This window comes from Mandrillus leucophaeus, unplaced genomic scaffold, assembly GCF_000951045.1.
Source record: "Mandrillus leucophaeus isolate KB7577 unplaced genomic scaffold, Mleu.le_1.0 Scaffold656, whole genome shotgun sequence".
Taxonomy (NCBI): domain Eukaryota; kingdom Metazoa; phylum Chordata; class Mammalia; order Primates; family Cercopithecidae; genus Mandrillus; species Mandrillus leucophaeus.
The window spans coordinates 1,123,673-1,143,212 of NW_012107097.1; the positions used below are offsets into that span (position 1 = coordinate 1,123,673).

The 19,540-nt window shown below is 39.4% G+C and overlaps 1 protein-coding gene across 2 annotated transcripts in view; it reads right to left on the bottom strand.

Moving 5' to 3' along the window:
* The window catches only part of STT3A (STT3A, subunit of the oligosaccharyltransferase complex (catalytic)), a 32,677-nt gene continuing 13,137 nt past the window's right edge, over window positions 1-19,540 (bottom strand). For both annotated transcript variants that reach the window (XM_012001273.1, XM_012001274.1), the window contains 15 exons: window positions 19,073-19,194; window positions 18,541-18,686; window positions 17,252-17,342; window positions 15,778-15,884; window positions 15,053-15,217; window positions 13,254-13,434; window positions 11,626-11,781; window positions 9,734-9,825; window positions 8,603-8,758; window positions 8,171-8,359; window positions 7,147-7,263; window positions 6,927-7,029; window positions 2,787-2,975; window positions 1,234-1,349; window positions 1-586 (listed from right to left, as the gene is read on the bottom strand). In XM_012001273.1, coding sequence (XP_011856663.1) covers window positions 548-586; window positions 1,234-1,349; window positions 2,787-2,975; window positions 6,927-7,029; window positions 7,147-7,263; window positions 8,171-8,359; window positions 8,603-8,758; window positions 9,734-9,825; window positions 11,626-11,781; window positions 13,254-13,434; window positions 15,053-15,217; window positions 15,778-15,884; window positions 17,252-17,342; window positions 18,541-18,686; window positions 19,073-19,194 — 1,969 coding nt within the window. In that variant the 3' untranslated portion in view covers window positions 1-547. The remainder of the gene's footprint in view (window positions 587-1,233; window positions 1,350-2,786; window positions 2,976-6,926; window positions 7,030-7,146; window positions 7,264-8,170; window positions 8,360-8,602; window positions 8,759-9,733; window positions 9,826-11,625; window positions 11,782-13,253; window positions 13,435-15,052; window positions 15,218-15,777; window positions 15,885-17,251; window positions 17,343-18,540; window positions 18,687-19,072; window positions 19,195-19,540) is intronic.

Below are 19,540 nucleotides of genomic sequence, written 5' to 3' on the forward strand. Positions count from 1 at the left end.
AGCCCAGAAAGGCACTCTTCTGGTCCCACATTTATTCATTCAATAGAAATTTATTGAGCCACGCTATTTGCAAGGAATTGTACTAGGTGCTGCAATGCAAAGAGTATGACAAAACTGTCTGTAGATGTAGGATCTGAATTGGTCTTTGATAGTTTTCCTGATTTGAGAAAGACGTCTCTATTTGGTAATTTAGGGAGCTAAGAGAACGGACAAGGTCTGCTTATGTCCTTCTGGCAACCTAGGATAGTTTTGCCTTCCTCAAATCAGTTGTCAGTCAAAACAAATAAGGCACATTTTTAAAAAAAATTCCCCCCTTTAATTGACCAAAGTAAAGCCATGACATTTCATTTGGTAACCTGTTTAGAATTATAAAACTCATTTCATTTGGCCCAGCCCATACTGCCCAGGACAAAACTTTCAGACAATTCTAATGCCATCCAGCTTTGTTCTTACAAACTGCATATTAAAAAAAAAAAAAAAAAAAAAATCTTCAACGTCCTAAATGTGATGTGCCCAGTGCGAAGCATATCAGAGCTGGACGTGACATTTATGTCCTTGACAAGCCTCGATTATCCAGGTCCTTTACCTGCAACATAAAGATGTCAGTTTAATATTTACAATCAGATCAACTTTGGAGAAATTTTCTACTAAAATGGATTCACCCAGAGTGGGTAGGATTATGTTGGGTTCTACAGCCTGGTTTAGGGCTGTGAATAAACAAGCACTGATTAGAGACTAGATTCTCTCTGCTTAGCCTTTTGGAATACCTCTGGGAGGAGCAATATTACTGATCTACCCTCCACATAGATCAAGGGTTCTCAATCTTTTCTTACATGAGAGATATACTCCTATGTGGTTCTATGTGACTCTATATACCTTAAGTTCTTCAGAGAGAGAAGAAAATGTAGTTAAATACAAACATGTGAACTTTTTCTCTATTTCCTGCACTCTCCCCACCCGTGAGCCTGATAATCACAGAAACTGGTTGAGTCAAGCCCCAGGTGGAAAAATATTACTGCAACAACTGCCAAAATGACGGCAGACTGAGACCATCTACTCTCTAAGAACAATCTAAAATAAAAAGTAAAATTTTCAGTGAGTTTGCAAGCTACTTTTCAAACACAGGTGTCATGAGAAATTTCCCTACTTGAGAAATATGTGGCCCATTTTATAAGCACTGAAACCAATCTGCAAAATAAAAGTTGCTTTTTGAGACATATAGCATCTGCTTACCTTGTATATCCTGACCAGCCAATGTTCTGTGGTATATGCTTCCTCCAGGACATCAAGCTCAAAGTCTTTATTCCCAATCTCAGCATTTCGGACACGGTCAAAGCCTGGAGGACGCTCTAGAGAGGGATGAAAAAGAACACACTTCTTTCTACAGTGCTAATTTCCTATAGAGACAGTATATGGATTCAGTACACCATCTACTAATTGAATGATTATTCCTCAGCCTGCAATTTGGTGAGAGTAGAGCCCGCAAAAAAGAGCATCAGGTAGTAAGGGCAAATCAAGTGTTACTCTAACTTAAGTACCAGGCAAGATGATGCTTGCCAATGTCTTATCTCTAATCAGACAGACATAGGGAACCGACTTCCAAGGCCCTCTATTCCTGAGGATTGTCATCCACAGCCTCTAACACATTAGCAACCCTTGCATGGATCAGAGAAAGAAGCCTACCAGAAGTCAAAGACCTGCATTCATGTCAGAAATTCTCCCTAGTGCAGAACCAAGAAATTGAAGTCAGAAGGAGAGACTTAACCTAATCAAATGACTCTCAATATAATCATCTGAAGATATGAAAAGTCACTTTCTCACCCTTTTGTTCCTGTCTTCACTATAATACCCTTAAGGACAATAAAAAGTAATGGTCAAAAGCACAGAATTTGGAGCCAGTCTTTGTCAGTTTGAATCCTGACTTTGCCATTAGTTGTGTGACACTGGACAGTTAAATAACCTATTTGTACCTCAGTTTCCTCATACTTAAAATAACAGGCTGGGTGCGGTGGCTCACGCCTGTAATCCCAGCACTTTGGGAGGCTGAGATGGGTGGATGACTTGAGGTCAGGAGTTCGAGACCAGCCTGGTCAACATGGTGAAACCCCGTCTCTACTAAAAATGCAAAAAAAAAAAAAAAATTAGCTGGGGGTGGTGGAGCACACCTGTAATTTGTAATTCTAGCTACTTGGGAGGCTGAGGCAGGAGAATCGCTTGAACCTGGGAGGTGGAGGCTGCAGTGAGCCAAGATCGTGCCACTGCACTCCAGCCTGGGTGACAGAACAAGACTTAATATCAAAAAAAAAAGAAAACAAAAATAACAATAGCTAGGTGCAATAGCTCATGTCTGTAATCCCAGTATTTCGGGAGGCCATGATAAGAGGATTGCTTGAGCTCAGGAGTTCCAGACCAGCCCAGGCAACATAGTGGGACCGCATCTCTACAAAAAGTTTAAAAACAGCCAGGCATTGTGGTGTGCACCTTAGTCCCAGCTACTCAGAGGCTGAAGCAGGAGGACTCCTTGAGCCTAGGAAATCAAGGCTGCAGTGAGCCATGATTGCACCACTGCATTCCAGCCTGGGTGTCAGAGCAAAAACCCTATCTCAAAAAAATATACAAACAATAAAGATAATACAACAATAATATCAGTATATGCCTTTTGGGCTGCTGTGAGGATTAAATGAGTTAACAGACACAAAGCACTTACCAGTGCTTGGCATATGGAAAATACTGTGTATTAGTAATCACTATTATTACTATTGTTAATATTATTATGAATCACTCACTGGCTTCTGTGTAAACCTGTCCAAAGCGGTAGTAACACATCTTGTACATGAGGCAGTTGAGCAGCACTGGAGAACCTTCACGGTCCACACGGAACTCCCCAGTTGGAGTATAATAGTCATTCTCCTTAATATGTTTGCCTGTATCTGTGCTCCCTCCAATCCGGACCATCCAAAGAAACTTGTTGATATCTAGGAGGAAAAAAAAAAAAAAAAAAGAACTGCTGCATTACAAAGGTTGCTGGAGTTACAGCAGGTTAGTATTTCTAAGAAAATTCCTCAACATTTTTAAAATGGGGATTGGTATCATTTACCTCTAATTTATAAAAATAGTGAGGACAACATATGAGCAACACATTTTTCATCAAAATATACAACTTTTCTGAGAAATGATTATACTCCTGAAATCCTATGCTACTAGTCCAGACTTAAGCCACAGTTGAATTTGGTCCTATAGATTAGCTAGGGCTAGGCTATCAAATGTAGTAGCAATTAGCTACATATAGCTGCTGAGCAGCTGAAATGTGGCTAGTCCAAATTAAGATGTACTGTAAGTATAAAATACACACAAGGTAAGTATAAAAAACACACTAGATTTTGAAAAGTTAGTAAAAAAACAAACCCTAAAAGGGGGTATACTGGTTATATATTAAATAATAATGTTTTGATATGAATATTCAGTTAAATAAAATTATTAAAATTACTTTCACCTGCTTATTTATACTTATTTTGATATAACTAACATAAAGCTTAAAATGATAACGTGGTTCTCATTATTTCTATCAGACAGTGGGCAGGACTGATCTAAAGAGTAGTAGCTTTACCAAAAAGGTAGACAAGACATGAATGTTCTCCTTCTTGACCAACAGTTGCCAAGTTATGGACCTCCAAAGCATGTATATGAGAAGTCAACATTTCTGTGTCAAACACACTCCCATGCTTGATAAATACTGATACTACCATCAACTCATGATATCTCTTTTAGGGTTCATCATTCACTGTATTGCTTGCATAGGCTTTAGGGAAATCAGTTGCTACATGTTTCACTGGATGGTTAGTATTAAAAATATTTCTAACCCACACACACAAAAAAAATAAGATTCCTATTGTACTACTGCAAAGAGTTCTAGGGGATATCACAGTGGTTAAGAACAGACTCTGGATCCAAACTGCCTGAGTTTGAATTCCAGCACTGCCAATTCTAGCTAGGTGACCTTGAGCAAGTTACTTAACCTCTCTGTGCTTCAGTTTTCTCATCTGTCAAATTAGAAAAATAAGAGTATCTATAACAATAGGGCTGTTATTATGAGTAACAACACGTAAAGCATTTAATAAGTTGTTTGTCACATGGTAAACATCCAATGAATATTACTGTCTTCGTTCAGTGAATGTATTCTTACCTTCATCTTACAAATGGAAAAACAGGCACAGAGACTTGCCTAGATCATAGCGTCAGAAATAGGAACAAAAATAAACCCCCAGAACCTCAGCTCAACTATCACAGAGCAATAGGATTGTAGCCGCCTGGCAGGTATGTCTGAAACAAAAACCTCACAAGCTCTATGAATGGAAGAGTGAAAATAATAGGAATGGCTGGGTGTGATGGCTCACACCTGTAATCCTAGCACTGTGGGAGGCTGGGGTGGGTGGATCGTTTACGCACAGGAGTTCAAGACCAGCCTGGGCAAAGTGGCGAAACGCAATCTCTACAAAAAGTACAAAAATTGGCCGGGCGTGGTGGTGTGTGCCTGTGGTCCCATCCACTCAGGAGGCTGAGGTGGGAAGATCACTTGAGCATGGGAAGCAGAGGCTGCAGTGAGCAGAGATTGTGCCACTGAATTCCAGCCTGGGTGACAAAGTGAAACCCTGTCTCAAAAATAATGATGATGATGACAGGAACTGCATCAAGGAAGCCCATTGCTCAAAAGATATGGTTGTTTTCAAAAAATAAGTTAGGTCAGGCCCAACTTTTTATTTTTATTATACCTCTCAAATGTTACAGAACTCCTATTAGTAAAGCCCAATTAATAATTTGACCTTGAAAAATAAATTCAGTGGAACAAATTAATCAAAACAGTTGGCCTACCATATCTGTGGGTTTGACATCCATAAATTCAACTAACCTCTAATCAAAAATATTCACAAAACAAAAAAACAGATGACGGCATCTGTAATGAAGATGGATACTTTTTTCTTGTTACTGTTCCCTAAACACCACAATATTAACAACCATTTACCTAGTATTAGGGATTAGTATTACAATCTAGAGAGGATTTAAAGTATGTAAGAGAATGTATGTATATTATATACAAACACTAAACCATTTTATATAAGGGACCTGAGCATCCACAAATTCTGGTATCCTGGTGAGGGGTGGGGGTGTCCTGGAAACAATCCTCCATGGATACAGAGGGACAACTACACTCCTCCATGGATACAGAGGGACAACTACACTATCTTCTTTTATAACTTCACATACATGTTTTCATGGATCTAGACAGTAACAGTGTTTTGCATTTTTTGTTTTTTGGGTTTTTTTTGAGATGGAGTCTCGCTCTGTCACTCAGGCTGGAGTGTAGTGGTGCAATCTCTACTCACTGCAACCTCTGCCACCCGGGGTCAAGTGACTATCTGGCCTCAGCCTCCCAAGTAGCTGAGATTACAGGCATGTGCCACCACACGTGGCTAATTTTTGTATTTTTTTAGTAGAGACGGGATTTCATTATGTTGGGCAGGCCGGTCTTGAACTCCTGACCTCAAGAGTCTTCTCAAAGTGCTGGGATTACAGGCGTGAACCATCGCACCCGGTCTCTGCATTATTTTTCAATGGTTATCTTATTATCTTCTTTAAAAAATAAAAAGTCTAACTTATATATCCCCTCCCACCAGAATATAAAAATTCACAAATGCTCAAGTCCCTTTTATAAAATGGTGTAGTATTTGTATATAACCTATGCACATCTGTCCATATACTTTAAATCATGTCTAGATTACCTATAATACCTAAATACACTGTAGATGCTACGTAAATAGTTGTTATACTGTATTTTTTATTTGTACTATTTTTATTGTTGTATTATTTTTTTTTTCCACAAATATTTTCCATTTGTGGTTGGTTGAACCCACAGATGCAGAACCCACAGATATGGAGGGGAAACTGTATACACAGTATTTAGAAATATGCACATAAAGTACTAGAAGAAACAGCTGCAGGAATAATTGCTTCTGGGGACTGATGTTAAGGGGGCTTAGATTTTGGGGCAGTGAACTATCACTTTTTATTATAAACCTTCAGAACTGTTTAACTTTTTTTTTTGAGACAGTCTCGCTCTGCTGCCCAGCCTGGAGTACAATGGCGCAATCTCAGCCCATTGTAACCTCTCCTTCCCAAGTTCAAGCGATTCTCCTGCCTCAGCCTCTTGAGTAGCTAGGACCACAGGTATGTGCCACCACGCCTGGCTAATTTTTGTAGAGACAAGGTTTCACTATGTTGCCCAGCTGGTCATGAACTCCTGACCTCATGTGATCCACCCGCCTCTGCCTCCCAAAGTGCTGGGATTACAGGCGTGAGCCACCACACCCGGCTGTGAACTGTTTAACTTTTTAAAGTATAAACAGGCATTACATTAACTTTTAAGGCAGCTAACTATATTTGGATGTTTCTTCTAAAAATCTTTGTGCCAATAATCATAGGGCACATGGTAACTCCATTTTACACATACTTTATATATATTTTATATATATATATAAAATGTTCTTTTTTTTATGTCAGGCCATATAAAACATTGCTAAGCTGGTCGATGACTATATGGCTTAAAACCACTAAAAAAATGCTAATACCTAAGTTTATTGTCATAAGCCTGATGTTCAGCTTGCTTTTATTACTGGTTGTGGAACTACTTCTACGCCTTAGACAATCATATAGCATGCTGTACCTACACAAGAATTGTTTACCTTTATGTCCTCTTGTTGCAAAAAGAAAAAAATCAAAATACCCAAACCTCAAGTTGCAAATACTTAGGAACTTCCCTTGAAAGAAAAATATCTTAGTAAAATATTAGTAAAAGTACAGAAAACTAGGAGATTCATCTAGTTTTCTTAGAATCTATGTCCTGCAGCTAGGAATAGAATCAAGTATATTACCATCAGAGGAATACCCAGTGAGGCCTCCAAAAATGACCAGCACATAACTGACATCAAGCTCCCTCATGATCTCATAGGCTTTTTCCTCTGTGGACGCCATTGCCTGGAAAAACAAATGTACAATTCTCAGAGCAAAATCCCAAGTCATATTATCCCCTCATGCAGACACATTTCCCACTAGACCTTGCACACCAAATACTCAAAGATCCCTTTGTCTTACCTGCCCTACTCGAGAAATATGGGTATTATTCCATGTGTTATTGTCCACTAAAATTGTTCGGTTTGCCATAGCTGTAATCTGATAGCCATAATCCCACCAGGACATGACCTTCGCATCCTGAAAGTAGAATGGGAAATGGAAATAACAAGCTTCTGTCTCTAAAAGTCAAATGCAATAAAGAAGGCAGCTTTGGTCTGACAGAAGTGACACCTGGCTAACTAATCAATTTCTTCACAAAGTAATGCATGTCAAACCAGAAAATAAATCCTGGCACCTGGTCTTCCATTTATATAAGATCATAAAATCTCAGCACAAATAACAAACCAGCATTGCCTACACTTTCATCCCAGGTCACTTTACACAAACATAATGAGGTGGGAGGTGTGGGAGACTGTGCAGTATAGCCACATCAATAGCCTAGTGTCATTAGATAATTTTCTTAAATAGCCTTTTAACAGAATCACAAAAATCACTTATTATAAAGATGGGGTGGAAACTCAAATCACAGGATATGATGGACAAGAATTAAGACCTTAAAAGTTTTTATTCCTAACAAATTGTCTCAGAAATGATATTCTTAATAGTTATTGTAAAGGAAATCACTTCAGATTCTCAAAAGGTATAAATTAAAATGTTAAAAGCAGTTATCATAAGCTGATCACTTTACACAAGATTTACATCTTTCTTCTTGCTTCAATTTTCTGATTTTTCTAAAGTGAACATGTATTATTTATCTATACCTTTTTTCTTCTTTTATAACTGGGATGTTCTACCTCATGTTAGAAATCATCATATCAATAAAAGTGTCCATGCAAAGTCTAGATAATTACTAGTAAGCATTAACTATAAAAGATCCCTGAATTGAATGGAGGTTCACCTTTAAGGCTCATTCAAGACTAGAGTTGCAAAGTTCCAATTTCACCAAGTTTCCACCCATCTAAAAGCTATATGATTCACTACAACATCAAATGTCTCCTCCCCCTTTGCCCCTAACCCACAATTCCCACTCCTCCCAAATCTTCACCTCTGGAGTATTGTGACGAAGCCAATAATATGCTTCTCGGAAGTCATCAAATATGATCCTACTGCCATCCCCACCACGGGCAGACAGTACAATGGATGGAGAAGAGTAGGCCTCACTGGTCACCCACGTTGAATGAAAGGTATAGGTGATAAGAAAGAAAGCCATGACCAGTATCATCCCACTTGCCACCTAAACAAGGAAAAAGAATTAATTGTGTAGTTAACCAAACTAAATTCGTACAACACAGGACAACTTGTTAGACACATTCATTAATAGAGATGAGATTGATCAAAATAAGTCAGAGGCTCTATGAGTTAATTCTGACCACCTATGATAGTGCTCCACTTTACTCCTCCCACCCCCCACCACCCACGTACACACATACACACACACACAGAGTTTCCCAACTCTACTCTTAACATTGCTTCTCACTTCATTCTTAATAGGGTAGGTAGAATCCTGTTGCTTCTTGCTCTTCTTGTCTGGACGACTTATGTCCAGATTCTTCATGTATGTGGATAGCACCTGGGAGACTCCAATGCCGGAGAGAATGCACATAACAGGTGCCAACACTAGCATTAGACGCACCTAACAGAGACAGGACACATGATCAGTCTAATCAGTGTTACACAGTTTACAGATTTCAGCCTATTAGTAGATCAAGACATCAATTTAGGGGTTTTCATCAAACATGACTTCCATAAAAAGTGAAAGAGAAAATACTTGGAATAGTTACAGTACAAGCATATATTTCTTAAACCGTATTTCAATTATATGCATGCACATATGTATATGTGTCTTGAATAATAATGATATAAAGCATATTTCATAACTGTGGTTTGAGACCAAAAAAGTATGAGAAGCACTATTTTACTACAATATATAAAATCCCTCCTCTCTGGCCGGGCGCGGTGGCTCACACCTGTAATCCCAGCACTTTGGGAGGCCAAGGAGGGCAGATCACCTGAGGTCGGGAGTTCAAGACCAGCCTGACCAACATGGAGAAACCCCATCTCTACTAAAAATACAAAACTAGCCGGGTATGGTGGCGCATGCCAGTAGTCCCAGCTACTCGGGAGGCTGAGGCAGGAGAACTGCTTGAACCCAGGAGGCGGAGGTTGCAGTGAGCTGAGACCATGCCATTGCACTCCAGCCTGGGCAACAAGAGTGAAACTCTGTCTCAAAAAAAAAAAAAAAAAAAAAAAAAATCCCTCCTCTCTTTTAACAATGTAGCACTGGGTAATACTCCTACGCCTTCAAGAAAAAACTATCATCTCCTGTTTTAAGACACCCAGGGTCATATTATCCAACAAAGTGCAAAAGTGCTTCTATAATACCAAGTTATGAATCCAAGAAAGTTGGACCCCACAACCAGAATGTATGAGTGTCCCATACATTCCTAGGAAGGATCAACAACAGCAAGCAGCTTTACAACTCATTCCCTCAAATGCTCAGAGGGAAGCATGTTCACAATCATCAGTACTTTCTGAATTCTGCCAGGCAGATAAAAAAGCACCTCAGAGTTAGAGTGAAAAAGTCTACCAGACTGAGGGCAGTCCTCACCATTACAGCTGAAAAGTACATGCTGGTCACACCATACATGATGATAAAAATCCGGGCATCAGACAGGTTGCTAAAGCAGTAATAGAGGCCAACTACAAAAGAGGGAAGGAGAAATAAGCAGCTGAGTCCTGTAGGTTGAAACCTACAAGGGAAAGTGTCTTCATTATATGACTGGATGATTCCACACATTTAACCCAGCAATTCCACTTCCAGGAATTTATCCTAAAAAAACAATCATAGAAACATGCAAAGAAGTTCACTACAGCACACTTTAAAGTAGCAAAAAAATCAGAAACAACCTAAATGTCCAACAACAAGGAGCTAATTATAGTATATTTATAAAATGGAATATATTAAAATATTGCTGTGTGAGATTATGGACTACTTGCCTTCTTACACATCTTGACACATCTCTGTACTTAAAAAAACTAATAAATGATATATTTTAAGTATTTCTATAAAATAATACTAAGTAACAGCGAAATTTGATTCTTTATGAAGTGAAAAAAAATCAGGGAAAAAACTATGATCTCATTCTTATTTGATAAATATACATCAAAATGTTAACAGTGGCTAGAGATGGGTGATAAGAACTCCTGAATATTTACCTTTTTTGAGATGGGGGTCTTGCTATATAATCGAGGCTGGTCTCAAACTCCTGGGCTCAAGTAATCCTTCTACCTCAGCCTTCCAAGTAGCTGGGACTACAGGTGCACACTACCCTGCCCAGCTAATTTTATTTATTTTATATGTGTGTATGTGTGTGGGTATGGGTGTGTGCGTGCATTATTTTATTTTATTTTATTTTTTAAGTAGAGACAGGGGTCTCGCTATATTGCCCAGGCTGGTATTGAACTCCTCGCCTCAAGCAATCCTCCCACCTCATCTTCCCAAAGTGCTGGGATTACTGATGTGAACTACAACTCCAGGCCTGTTTTTGTTTTTTTAGATGTGGGTCTCACTATGTTGCCCAGGTTGATCTCAAATTCCTGACCTTAAGTGATCTCACCTCAGGCTCCTAACAGGCTAGGATTATAGGCATGAGCCATTGTGCCCAGTAACTTTTTCTATTTATTTATATATATATTTTACAATACACAAATAACTTTCACAATAAGAAAAAAGTACAAGTTGGCCAGGCACAGTGGCTCACAGCTGTAATCCCAGCACTATGGGAGGCCAAGGTGAGCAGACTGCTTGAGCCCATGAATTCAAGACCAGCCTGGGCAACACGGTGAAACCCCATTTCTTCAAAAAAAAAAAAAAAAATTAGCCAGGCATGGCGGCATACACCTGTAGTCCCAGCTACTCAGGAGGGTGAGGTAGAAGGATGGCTTGAGCCCAGGAGGCAGAGGCTGCAGTAAGCTGAGATCGTACCACTGCCCTCCAGCCTGGGCAACAGAGCAAGACTCTATCTCAAAAAAAAAAAAAAAAAAAGTAAAAGTTATTTGAAAAAGACCACTAACACTGGTAAATTCTAAAACACATCTGGATTGGCCAGAAGTTAAGAGATTGATGAGGCTTTACAATCAGCAGTACTCATTATAGGACTTCAATACTGCCAAGAGGAAAAACAAGGGTAAAGGGGAAGGAGTATGACAGAAGTACTCAAACAAAACCAACCCTGAGTAGAAATTACGGTTAAATTTTAACTTATAACACAAATGACAAATGAACAGAAAACTGTGAGGCTGAACTTGCCAATATCTACAACTGTTGAACTTCTGACTTCTGCTCAGCTTCATACATGAGAAAATTTGCTTAGCTGTCCTCTGTATTACACCACATAAACAGGCAAAGAAAAACAAAACACGAATGAGGGTAGCTTGCAAATGTGGAATCAAATCGTGATTCTTACGAACAAGGCCATTTCAGAACACAAGGCCACATACCTGGAAACATGAAGACGAGGAGCTGTAGGTCAAAATAGTATGAGGACCAGGTTGTGGGCTGATGCTCAGACACAGAAGCAATGATGGGGATGTTGTTCTTAGCGTAAGAAGGATCCAGCAGTGAGTAGAAACGCCCCGTCCAGGGAGATATTTTTCCTGGCAGCAAAGAGGCAATACATATTCCACACATACTCTTCAAACAAATATCTAATCCAAATTAATCACAACTTCCCATTTCAATAAGATTCTCAGTGACAGAGAAGGATTAGGTTTTTGCTTAATTGCCACCAATACTTAGAGAGTTCTGCCGGGCGTGGTGGCTCAAGCCTGTAATCCCAGCACTTTGGGAGGCTGAGACGGGCAGATCACGAGGTCAGGAGATCGAGACCAGCCTGGCTAACATGGTGAAACCCTGTCTCTACTAAAAAAAAAACAAAAAACTAGCCGGGCAAGGTGGCGGGCGACTGTAGTCCCAGCTACTCGGGAGGCTGAGGCAGGAGAATGGCGTAGACCTGGGAAGCGGAGCTTGCAGTAAGCTGAGATCTGGCCACTGCACTCCAGCCTGGATGACAGAGCGAGACTCCGTCTCAAAAAAAAAAAAAAAAAAAAAAATACTTAGAGAGTTTCACTCCTTCCTTTCTTTCAAACCTGGGAGTACTTTTGTCAGCACTGCCAGCAGAATAAAGCCAGGCTGTATATAAACTTGGAGAGAATAGAGGCAGAAATGCTGCCTGAAAGGGTTTTAGGCCAAATTTGGTCAAAGCAAGGCCAACTGTAGAGATTAAATCAACTATATCCTCGAGTCCTGCTCTGAATTAGTCAATAGATAGACTTGAGCAAAATCAAATTAATCTCTGAGAAATCAAAGTAGGGAAAAAGAAGGAAAATTTGGCTTTCTAACCAACTAAACAGCCATGATTTAGTTTCCATGGTATTAGATGAGTGCCACCTTGGAGGGTATGATAAGCAATATAATGACTTCTCCTACCCAACCAATAGGAAAGAAAAAAAAAGAAAGAAAACGGAGAAAGATTTGCAAGGTAAGATATAGTCCTTTCGCCAGGTGTGACTAAGAGCAGCTCCAACAAGACATTCTCTGCTATGCTGAATCCAAACACTGGGTTGAAAAGTGGATTGAATGTAAAATTGTGGGATTCTACATGCTTCAGATAAAAAAAGAAATAAGAAAAAAAGAATCTTTTGTGGTCAGAAAATACCCTGTCTTTTGGAGTTTACTCTATGTCTGTACCCATCTGCATTTAATAGTAAAAGTTCTGAGCCTTACCGGGCGCGGTGGCTCACGCTTGTAATCCCAGCAATTTGGGAGGCCAAGGCGGGCGGATCACCTGAGGTCAGGAGTTTGAGACCAGCCTGACAAACATGGAGAAACCCCATCTCTACTAAAAATGCAAAATTGGCTGGGCGTGGTGGTGGGGCACCTGTAATCCCAGCTACTCAGGAGGCTGAGGCAGGAGAATCGCTTGAACCTGGGAGGCGGAGGTTGCAGTGAGCCGAGATTGTGCCACTGCACTCCAGCCTGGGCAACAAGAGCAAAACTCCATCTTAAAAAAAAAAAAAAAGAAAAAAAAAAAAAGAGAAAAAAAAAAAAAGCTGTGAGCCTTCCCTACCTGTCAGCATGAGGAGAGCTCCCACGGTGAGAAGGACAAAGCCTACCAGAGAGATGACACTCCGGAAAAGAACTTCAAATTGTTGTGGATTCAACTTGCTGCGCAGGTAATCCACAAAGGCATGGATCTGGCAGAGACCAAAGACCCCAAAGGCTGCCATGTGCTCTGATGAAAGGACAGGCTGTAGGTAAAAGGACATGTATGTTAATATTAAGGAAAAAAATGAGTAAGTCCAGTGCAGGCCTGCATTATTCTTATCTAGTTCAAACTAAACGATCAAATGAGTTCTGAGGCCCCAAAGGACTCAGGGCCAATCTAGGGAAGGGTTTAATTCACCAGCCATATTTTCTACAGAATATTTGGAGCCCCCTAAAGCATAAGATACACTATCATTGTCACATATCTGGCTTTTGCTCAGGTTATTTCCTTAGCCTAGACTGTAATTTTCTCCAAATTCCCATCCACTAAAATTCTCATCATTCAAGGTCCAACTCAAATATCATCTCTTCCTAACCTGCCAAACTGAAATCAATCACTCCTCTCTATGTTCCACGTCACATTAGTTCTCTTCTAGCACTTAATCATTCTTTGCCTTAAATGGGTGGTTCTCAAACGCTAGGGGGCATCATAATCACCAAGGGGGTAGGAGTGTTAAAACACAGATTGCTGAGCCCCACCTCCAGAGTTTCTGATTCAGTAGGTCTGTGTTGGGGCTCTAGAATTTGCATTTCTTTCTAACAAGTTCCTAGCTGCTGCTGATGATTCAAGAACCACACTTCCAGAACAGTAGCCTATCGGATATAGACAGCTGCATGTATTTCTTTCCCTGCAAGAAGACCAAAACTTCCTTAAGGACCATAACTGTATTTTTATTCTTTTTACATTTTCAAGTGATTAGCAAACTGCATACACAAATGCTTTTCAACTTATGATTGGGTTACATCCCAATAAACCAATTTTAGGTTGAAAATATCATAAGTAGAAAATGCATTTAATACACTTAACCTACGGAACACCACAGCTTAGCATAGACTACCTTAAACATGCTCAGAACATTTAACATTAGCCTACAGTTGGGCAAAATCATCTAACACAAAGCCTATTTTATAATAAAGTGTTGAGTATCTCATGTAACTTATTGACTACTGTACTGAAAGTGAAAAACAGAATGCTTATATGGGTACTGGAAGTACGGTTTCTACTGAATGCAGATCACTGTCACACCATTCTAAAGCCAAAAAATCCTAGGTCACACTTCGTAAGTTGGGGACAATCTGCAGTAGGTGATCAGTAAAGAAATACTTGTTGACCTCTAAATAAGGTTTGCACTTTCATAATCTCACAAAAGAAATCAAACATGCCACGTTATTCTCTGATTTAGCAGTTGTCTGTTAACTCTATGGAGCACTGTGGTTAAAGGTTTGTGCTTTCGTTCCTGAAGCACTTACAATTAGATACCATTAAGATCAGGATTCTCTGCTACTACATGGGGCCATCTGCATTAAAAGAACTGGAAATTTTAACTTTGATCACTCATCTAAACTCTACTCAACTAAATATCCCTCCCCTTCCCACAAACTTAAAGCCAAAGTAAGAGCCATGAAATTCAAACTCCACGGAGCAAATATTAGCACACTCCTGGATGTAAACTTTAATGACCAATAATTCTGTTGCAAGTAGTTCAATATAAAAGCTGTGAGTAAGTCATACTCTTCTTAACAGAATCTAAGATAAATCAGTCTAGTTGGGGCTGCATAGAAAAAGTAGAAGCTGAAAACCCTACTTAGTCAAGGGCTCACCTGGAAACCCACAAAGGAGATCTGCATAGAAAGTATAGTGCCCAGGCAGTAAACAGTACAGTAGGCCACGTAGATCCGGTGGGAGAAACGGCCTGTGAGCATCAGCACCAGGACATGGAGAGGAATCAAGTTGATCAGGAACACATAACCTCCCCATGACGAGACCTATGATGGAATAGAGAAAAACAGTTCCTCTAAGTACGCCTCCTCAGATCACCACCACTATATTGTAGGATATCACCTATGACTTTTTAAAGAACACTTATAGTAACTATAACTTTATTTATGCCAAATGGCTTAAAGAGTTCAAATAACTGATATTTTTAAAGAGGAAAATCAAGTCCTTACATGTACAGGTTATATAAAATAAAATAAATTTTAAAAAAGAAAATATAAAATCAAGTTCAAATCCATCACTATAACTCAATCCCCTGCTCCCTCGTGGTTGCTGATGTCATGATCACATAACAAGAGGGACCCAAGCCTCAGAATGAATCTAAATGCAATCTACTGTAAGGTCATACAGAGGATTTAGGGATATGCGAGCAAGTAGAAGCAATTAAGGAAGTCTACACATATACGTAAGTATGAACAGAAAAAATATATTGGAAAAGAAAAAGTTTAGGGGAACCTACCAGAAAAGAAAGTTGGTCAAACAATAAGTACCAATAGGAAATACAGTATTTAGAGAACTTTAAAAATTAAAAACATGTAGAAAAAGTTACCATGTAGAAATAAGCAAGGGCACACTTAGCTGCCCAACAGATGGAACCAGTCTTTACTGCCTTGATCCACATGTAGTAGGTGAGTAGCATGCAAAAGATGGCAATCCCTGCAGAAAGCACACATCAAAATTCAACAAGGGGCCAGGCTAGTATAGTGATTAAGAATACTGTTCTGGAACAGACTGCCTGCATCTACTACCAAGTAATAGTGTAATTTTAGGCAAATTATTTACCTCCTTTTGTTTCAGTTTCATGTAAAAAGAAGTAATAGTATCTACTTCATAAACGTGTTCTGAAAACAAATATAATTAATGCCTATAAAGCACTTAGAAGAGTACCTGGCATATAATAAACATTAAGTAAATATTGGCCATTATTATCATTCTTTCCAAGCACTAAACATACTGCTTCAAGTATAGTTCTAAAGACATCCTATATTATCATTCATCATCCTGCCTCTGCGTCTTAACATAAGCTAATACTCATGCCCCAACTGCCCCTTTCCTTGATATCTGCCTAATGAAGTCCCAACTTCAGGACCCAGTTGAACCTCAACCACTTCCAAAAAGCCTCCCTTGATTCCCGAATCTGCTTTTGTTTTTTTTTCATTAAAAAAAACAAAAAAAACAAAAAAAAATGGGGTCTTGCTCTATTACCAGGCTGCAATCACAGCTCACTGCAGCCTCAACCTCCCAGGCTCAAGCGATCCTCCCACTTCAGTCTCCAGAGTAGCTGGGACTACAGGCGCATACTACCATGCCCAGCTAATTTCTTATAGTGACAGGGTTACCCAAGCTAGTCTCAAACTCCTGAGCTCAAAAGATCCACCCACCTCAGACTCCGAAAGTACTGGATAACAGGGCGTGAGCCACCAAGTTCAGCCCCAAATCTGAATTAATCTGTCACTACATTCCTGAAATACTCTGTTCAAATTTCTATCGTGGCACATAGTATCATCTCCTGTCCCTGGAGTTTTATTTACATGTCCGTTTTAATCTTCCTTAAGAGATTATGGGCCAATATAACCTTATTCATTATCTATCTCTTTAATTTCTTATAATTATGCACAAAATAATCTTATTCATTATCTATCTAACACTTAATACTATGTTTTCCCAATAACATTCAACAAACGTATGTTGAATTGAAAATAGGTCAATAAGTCATTAAAATTTTAAGGACAACTATTCCCTTTATGTAGGAAAATAAAGCAAATTATTATAATGTTAAAACAACAGTTAACTATCTTATGAGTGCAGAGATGAACCAAAGACTTGTAAGAAAAGTTACCAACTACCTTTCTGGAAAGGATGATGGGAAGAGAACATGAACTTGTCCAAGATCCGTTCCTGCCCATTTCTAATCTTCTCACCCAGTTACCACTTTTATTATTGCTAAACCACAGACTGCACGTTGTGAAGCTCTGTTGGATAATCAGGTGAGAAGATCTTCTTCAGCATTTTAAAAGTCTTACCTTCATTATCATAGGAGCCAGCAACAGATCGGGAGATATATCCAGGAACTACAGCAATCATGGCAGCAGCAAGAAGCCCAGCCCCTGCATCCTGTAAGAAAAAAAGAGTAATGAGACATTAACACCAATACAATGCTGAGAAATAGAGGATCCACTAGTCCATTCTGTTTATAATGGACCCAGAAAACAGTCCAACAATTTTGAAGGTAGATGTGAGATGTCAGAAATGCTAGAAATGCTCACAGCACAAGAAAACTAAAAACTTCATGACCAATTCCCCATGGTGACACCAAACCTGACACTGAGAACACATATGCTAAGGACAGACAAATCAAGTGAGATGTCAAACATCAATACTGTCCCAGAATGGGCTGTTTGGCTACCAATCTCCGCAAGCTTGTAAGTCTCTAACCCTAAAAATATCTGTACATCATTGGAACATCAGTCACACCTCTAAAAGCCATGCAAGGACAATCAAAGGAAGAAAATTATTATTTCAGTTAAAAAGCCAACAAAGGTAAGTGATAATCTACCTAAACTGAAAACGCCAGGAGCTTAGGCAATAAAGCTTAAATATCACCAGGCACCCTTTGAGCTTGGGAGAAAGGAACAACAGATATAAGCCACATTCCAAAAAATAAAGACTTGTCTGTTTAAAGAGTCAAATTTGGGAAAGGGCAGCAAGGAGAAGGATGGAAAAGTTTTCCAAACTAAATTCAGGCTTCCCAAACCCCCTAGTAGTTTATCACCTCTCAGGTGTCTCTCTAATACCACAGCACAAACTAAGAATAGCACCCAGGGAGCCAAGGTCAGCAATGCTGAAACCTGGAAAAAGAGAGTCAGCATTATGGAGTCTACTAAGGAAGCCAAGTGGCTTCAGAATTTTAAAATAATTTTTTTTTAAATCAACAAATAATTGCCGAGTACATTCCTGGCAGGAAAAACTAACCATTTTGGAATGTTTCATGTTGGTGTTTTTTTCCTTTCCCTTACATTGTGAGGACTTCAAAATCTAAACCTCGCATTGTGCATTTTAAATGTTTTCTTCTTTATGTAGCAATTTACGTTTCACTTTCAACTGTACTCTCATGAGGACAGTTGCTAATGATTTAAAAAAACACATATTCCAGAAAGGGGTTGGGGTGGACCCAATTAATTTGGCCCAGTAAAAGCTGTCTTTACCCTCTGGCTCCCTGCCTTTCTAAGGCTCTGTCCCCCACCCTCCAGCATCTACTAGAGAGGCTCAATAACATTCATTCCCAAGCCTCCTGTCACCCCAAATCCTTCACCTTGAGCTCTTTGGTAAGGTGGTACGTGACGATGGTGGTGAAGGAGGAGAAGAGAGGGGCCAGGAACACACAGACATTCCGAATGTCGATGGTGATGTGGAAAAAATGGAGTACATGGTAGATTGCAGCAGAGGTGATCATTAAACCTGTAACAGGAAGAAGAAACTCCATTAGGTTGTCTTGCCAGACTTAAGGGAAAAAGAAAGGGAAAATCCCAGATACAATAAAGTGACTACGTAAATCTTGACAAATCACCAGAAATACTAACATAGCAACTGCAGTAAGCCTATAAATTTCTCTCATAAGGATTCAAATCCGAAGTCTAGAACGTATAAAAACCACCCATCTCCACTCTACTACAAACGTACTCCTGTCTATATAAGATGCACTTTTAGGAACCTGTAATCAGGATGAAATTACAAGTGTCACAAGACAAAGCTATTAGAAATAAAAGAAACTGGTTCTCTACCATACAAATATTTCTGGTTTTGTTTTTTGGTTTTTTTTAAAAAAACATATCTGATCTCCTCACCTGGGTAAATTGTTCCTCCAATGATTCGTCCCAAAGGGTACCAGGCCCGGTCATCAAACCAGTTATGGAATTTATAAAACCCCTCCTCAGCCAGGAACCTGGTAGTCCGATAATTAAAGTACCTATAGCAAGAAATAAACTTTATTGTGAATTTGTGGTGAATTTTGCTCCTCAGGATACACCATTGAGAAATTCAGCATTACTCAATGAAAAACCAGTTTAGCATCAAAAATTATGCCATGAAAATCATTTTATACTACCATAAGTCTGTTCATTTCTATTTCCATGCTTGTCTCAACTAAAGCACTGCTTCTCTCATAAGGAAATGAGCCGGGTGCAGTGGCTCACACCTGTAATCCCAGCACTTTGGGAGGCCGAGGCAGGTGGATCACAAGGTCAGAAGTTCGAGACCAGCCTGACAAACATGGTGAAACTCTGTCTCTACTAAAAATACAAAAATTAGCTGGG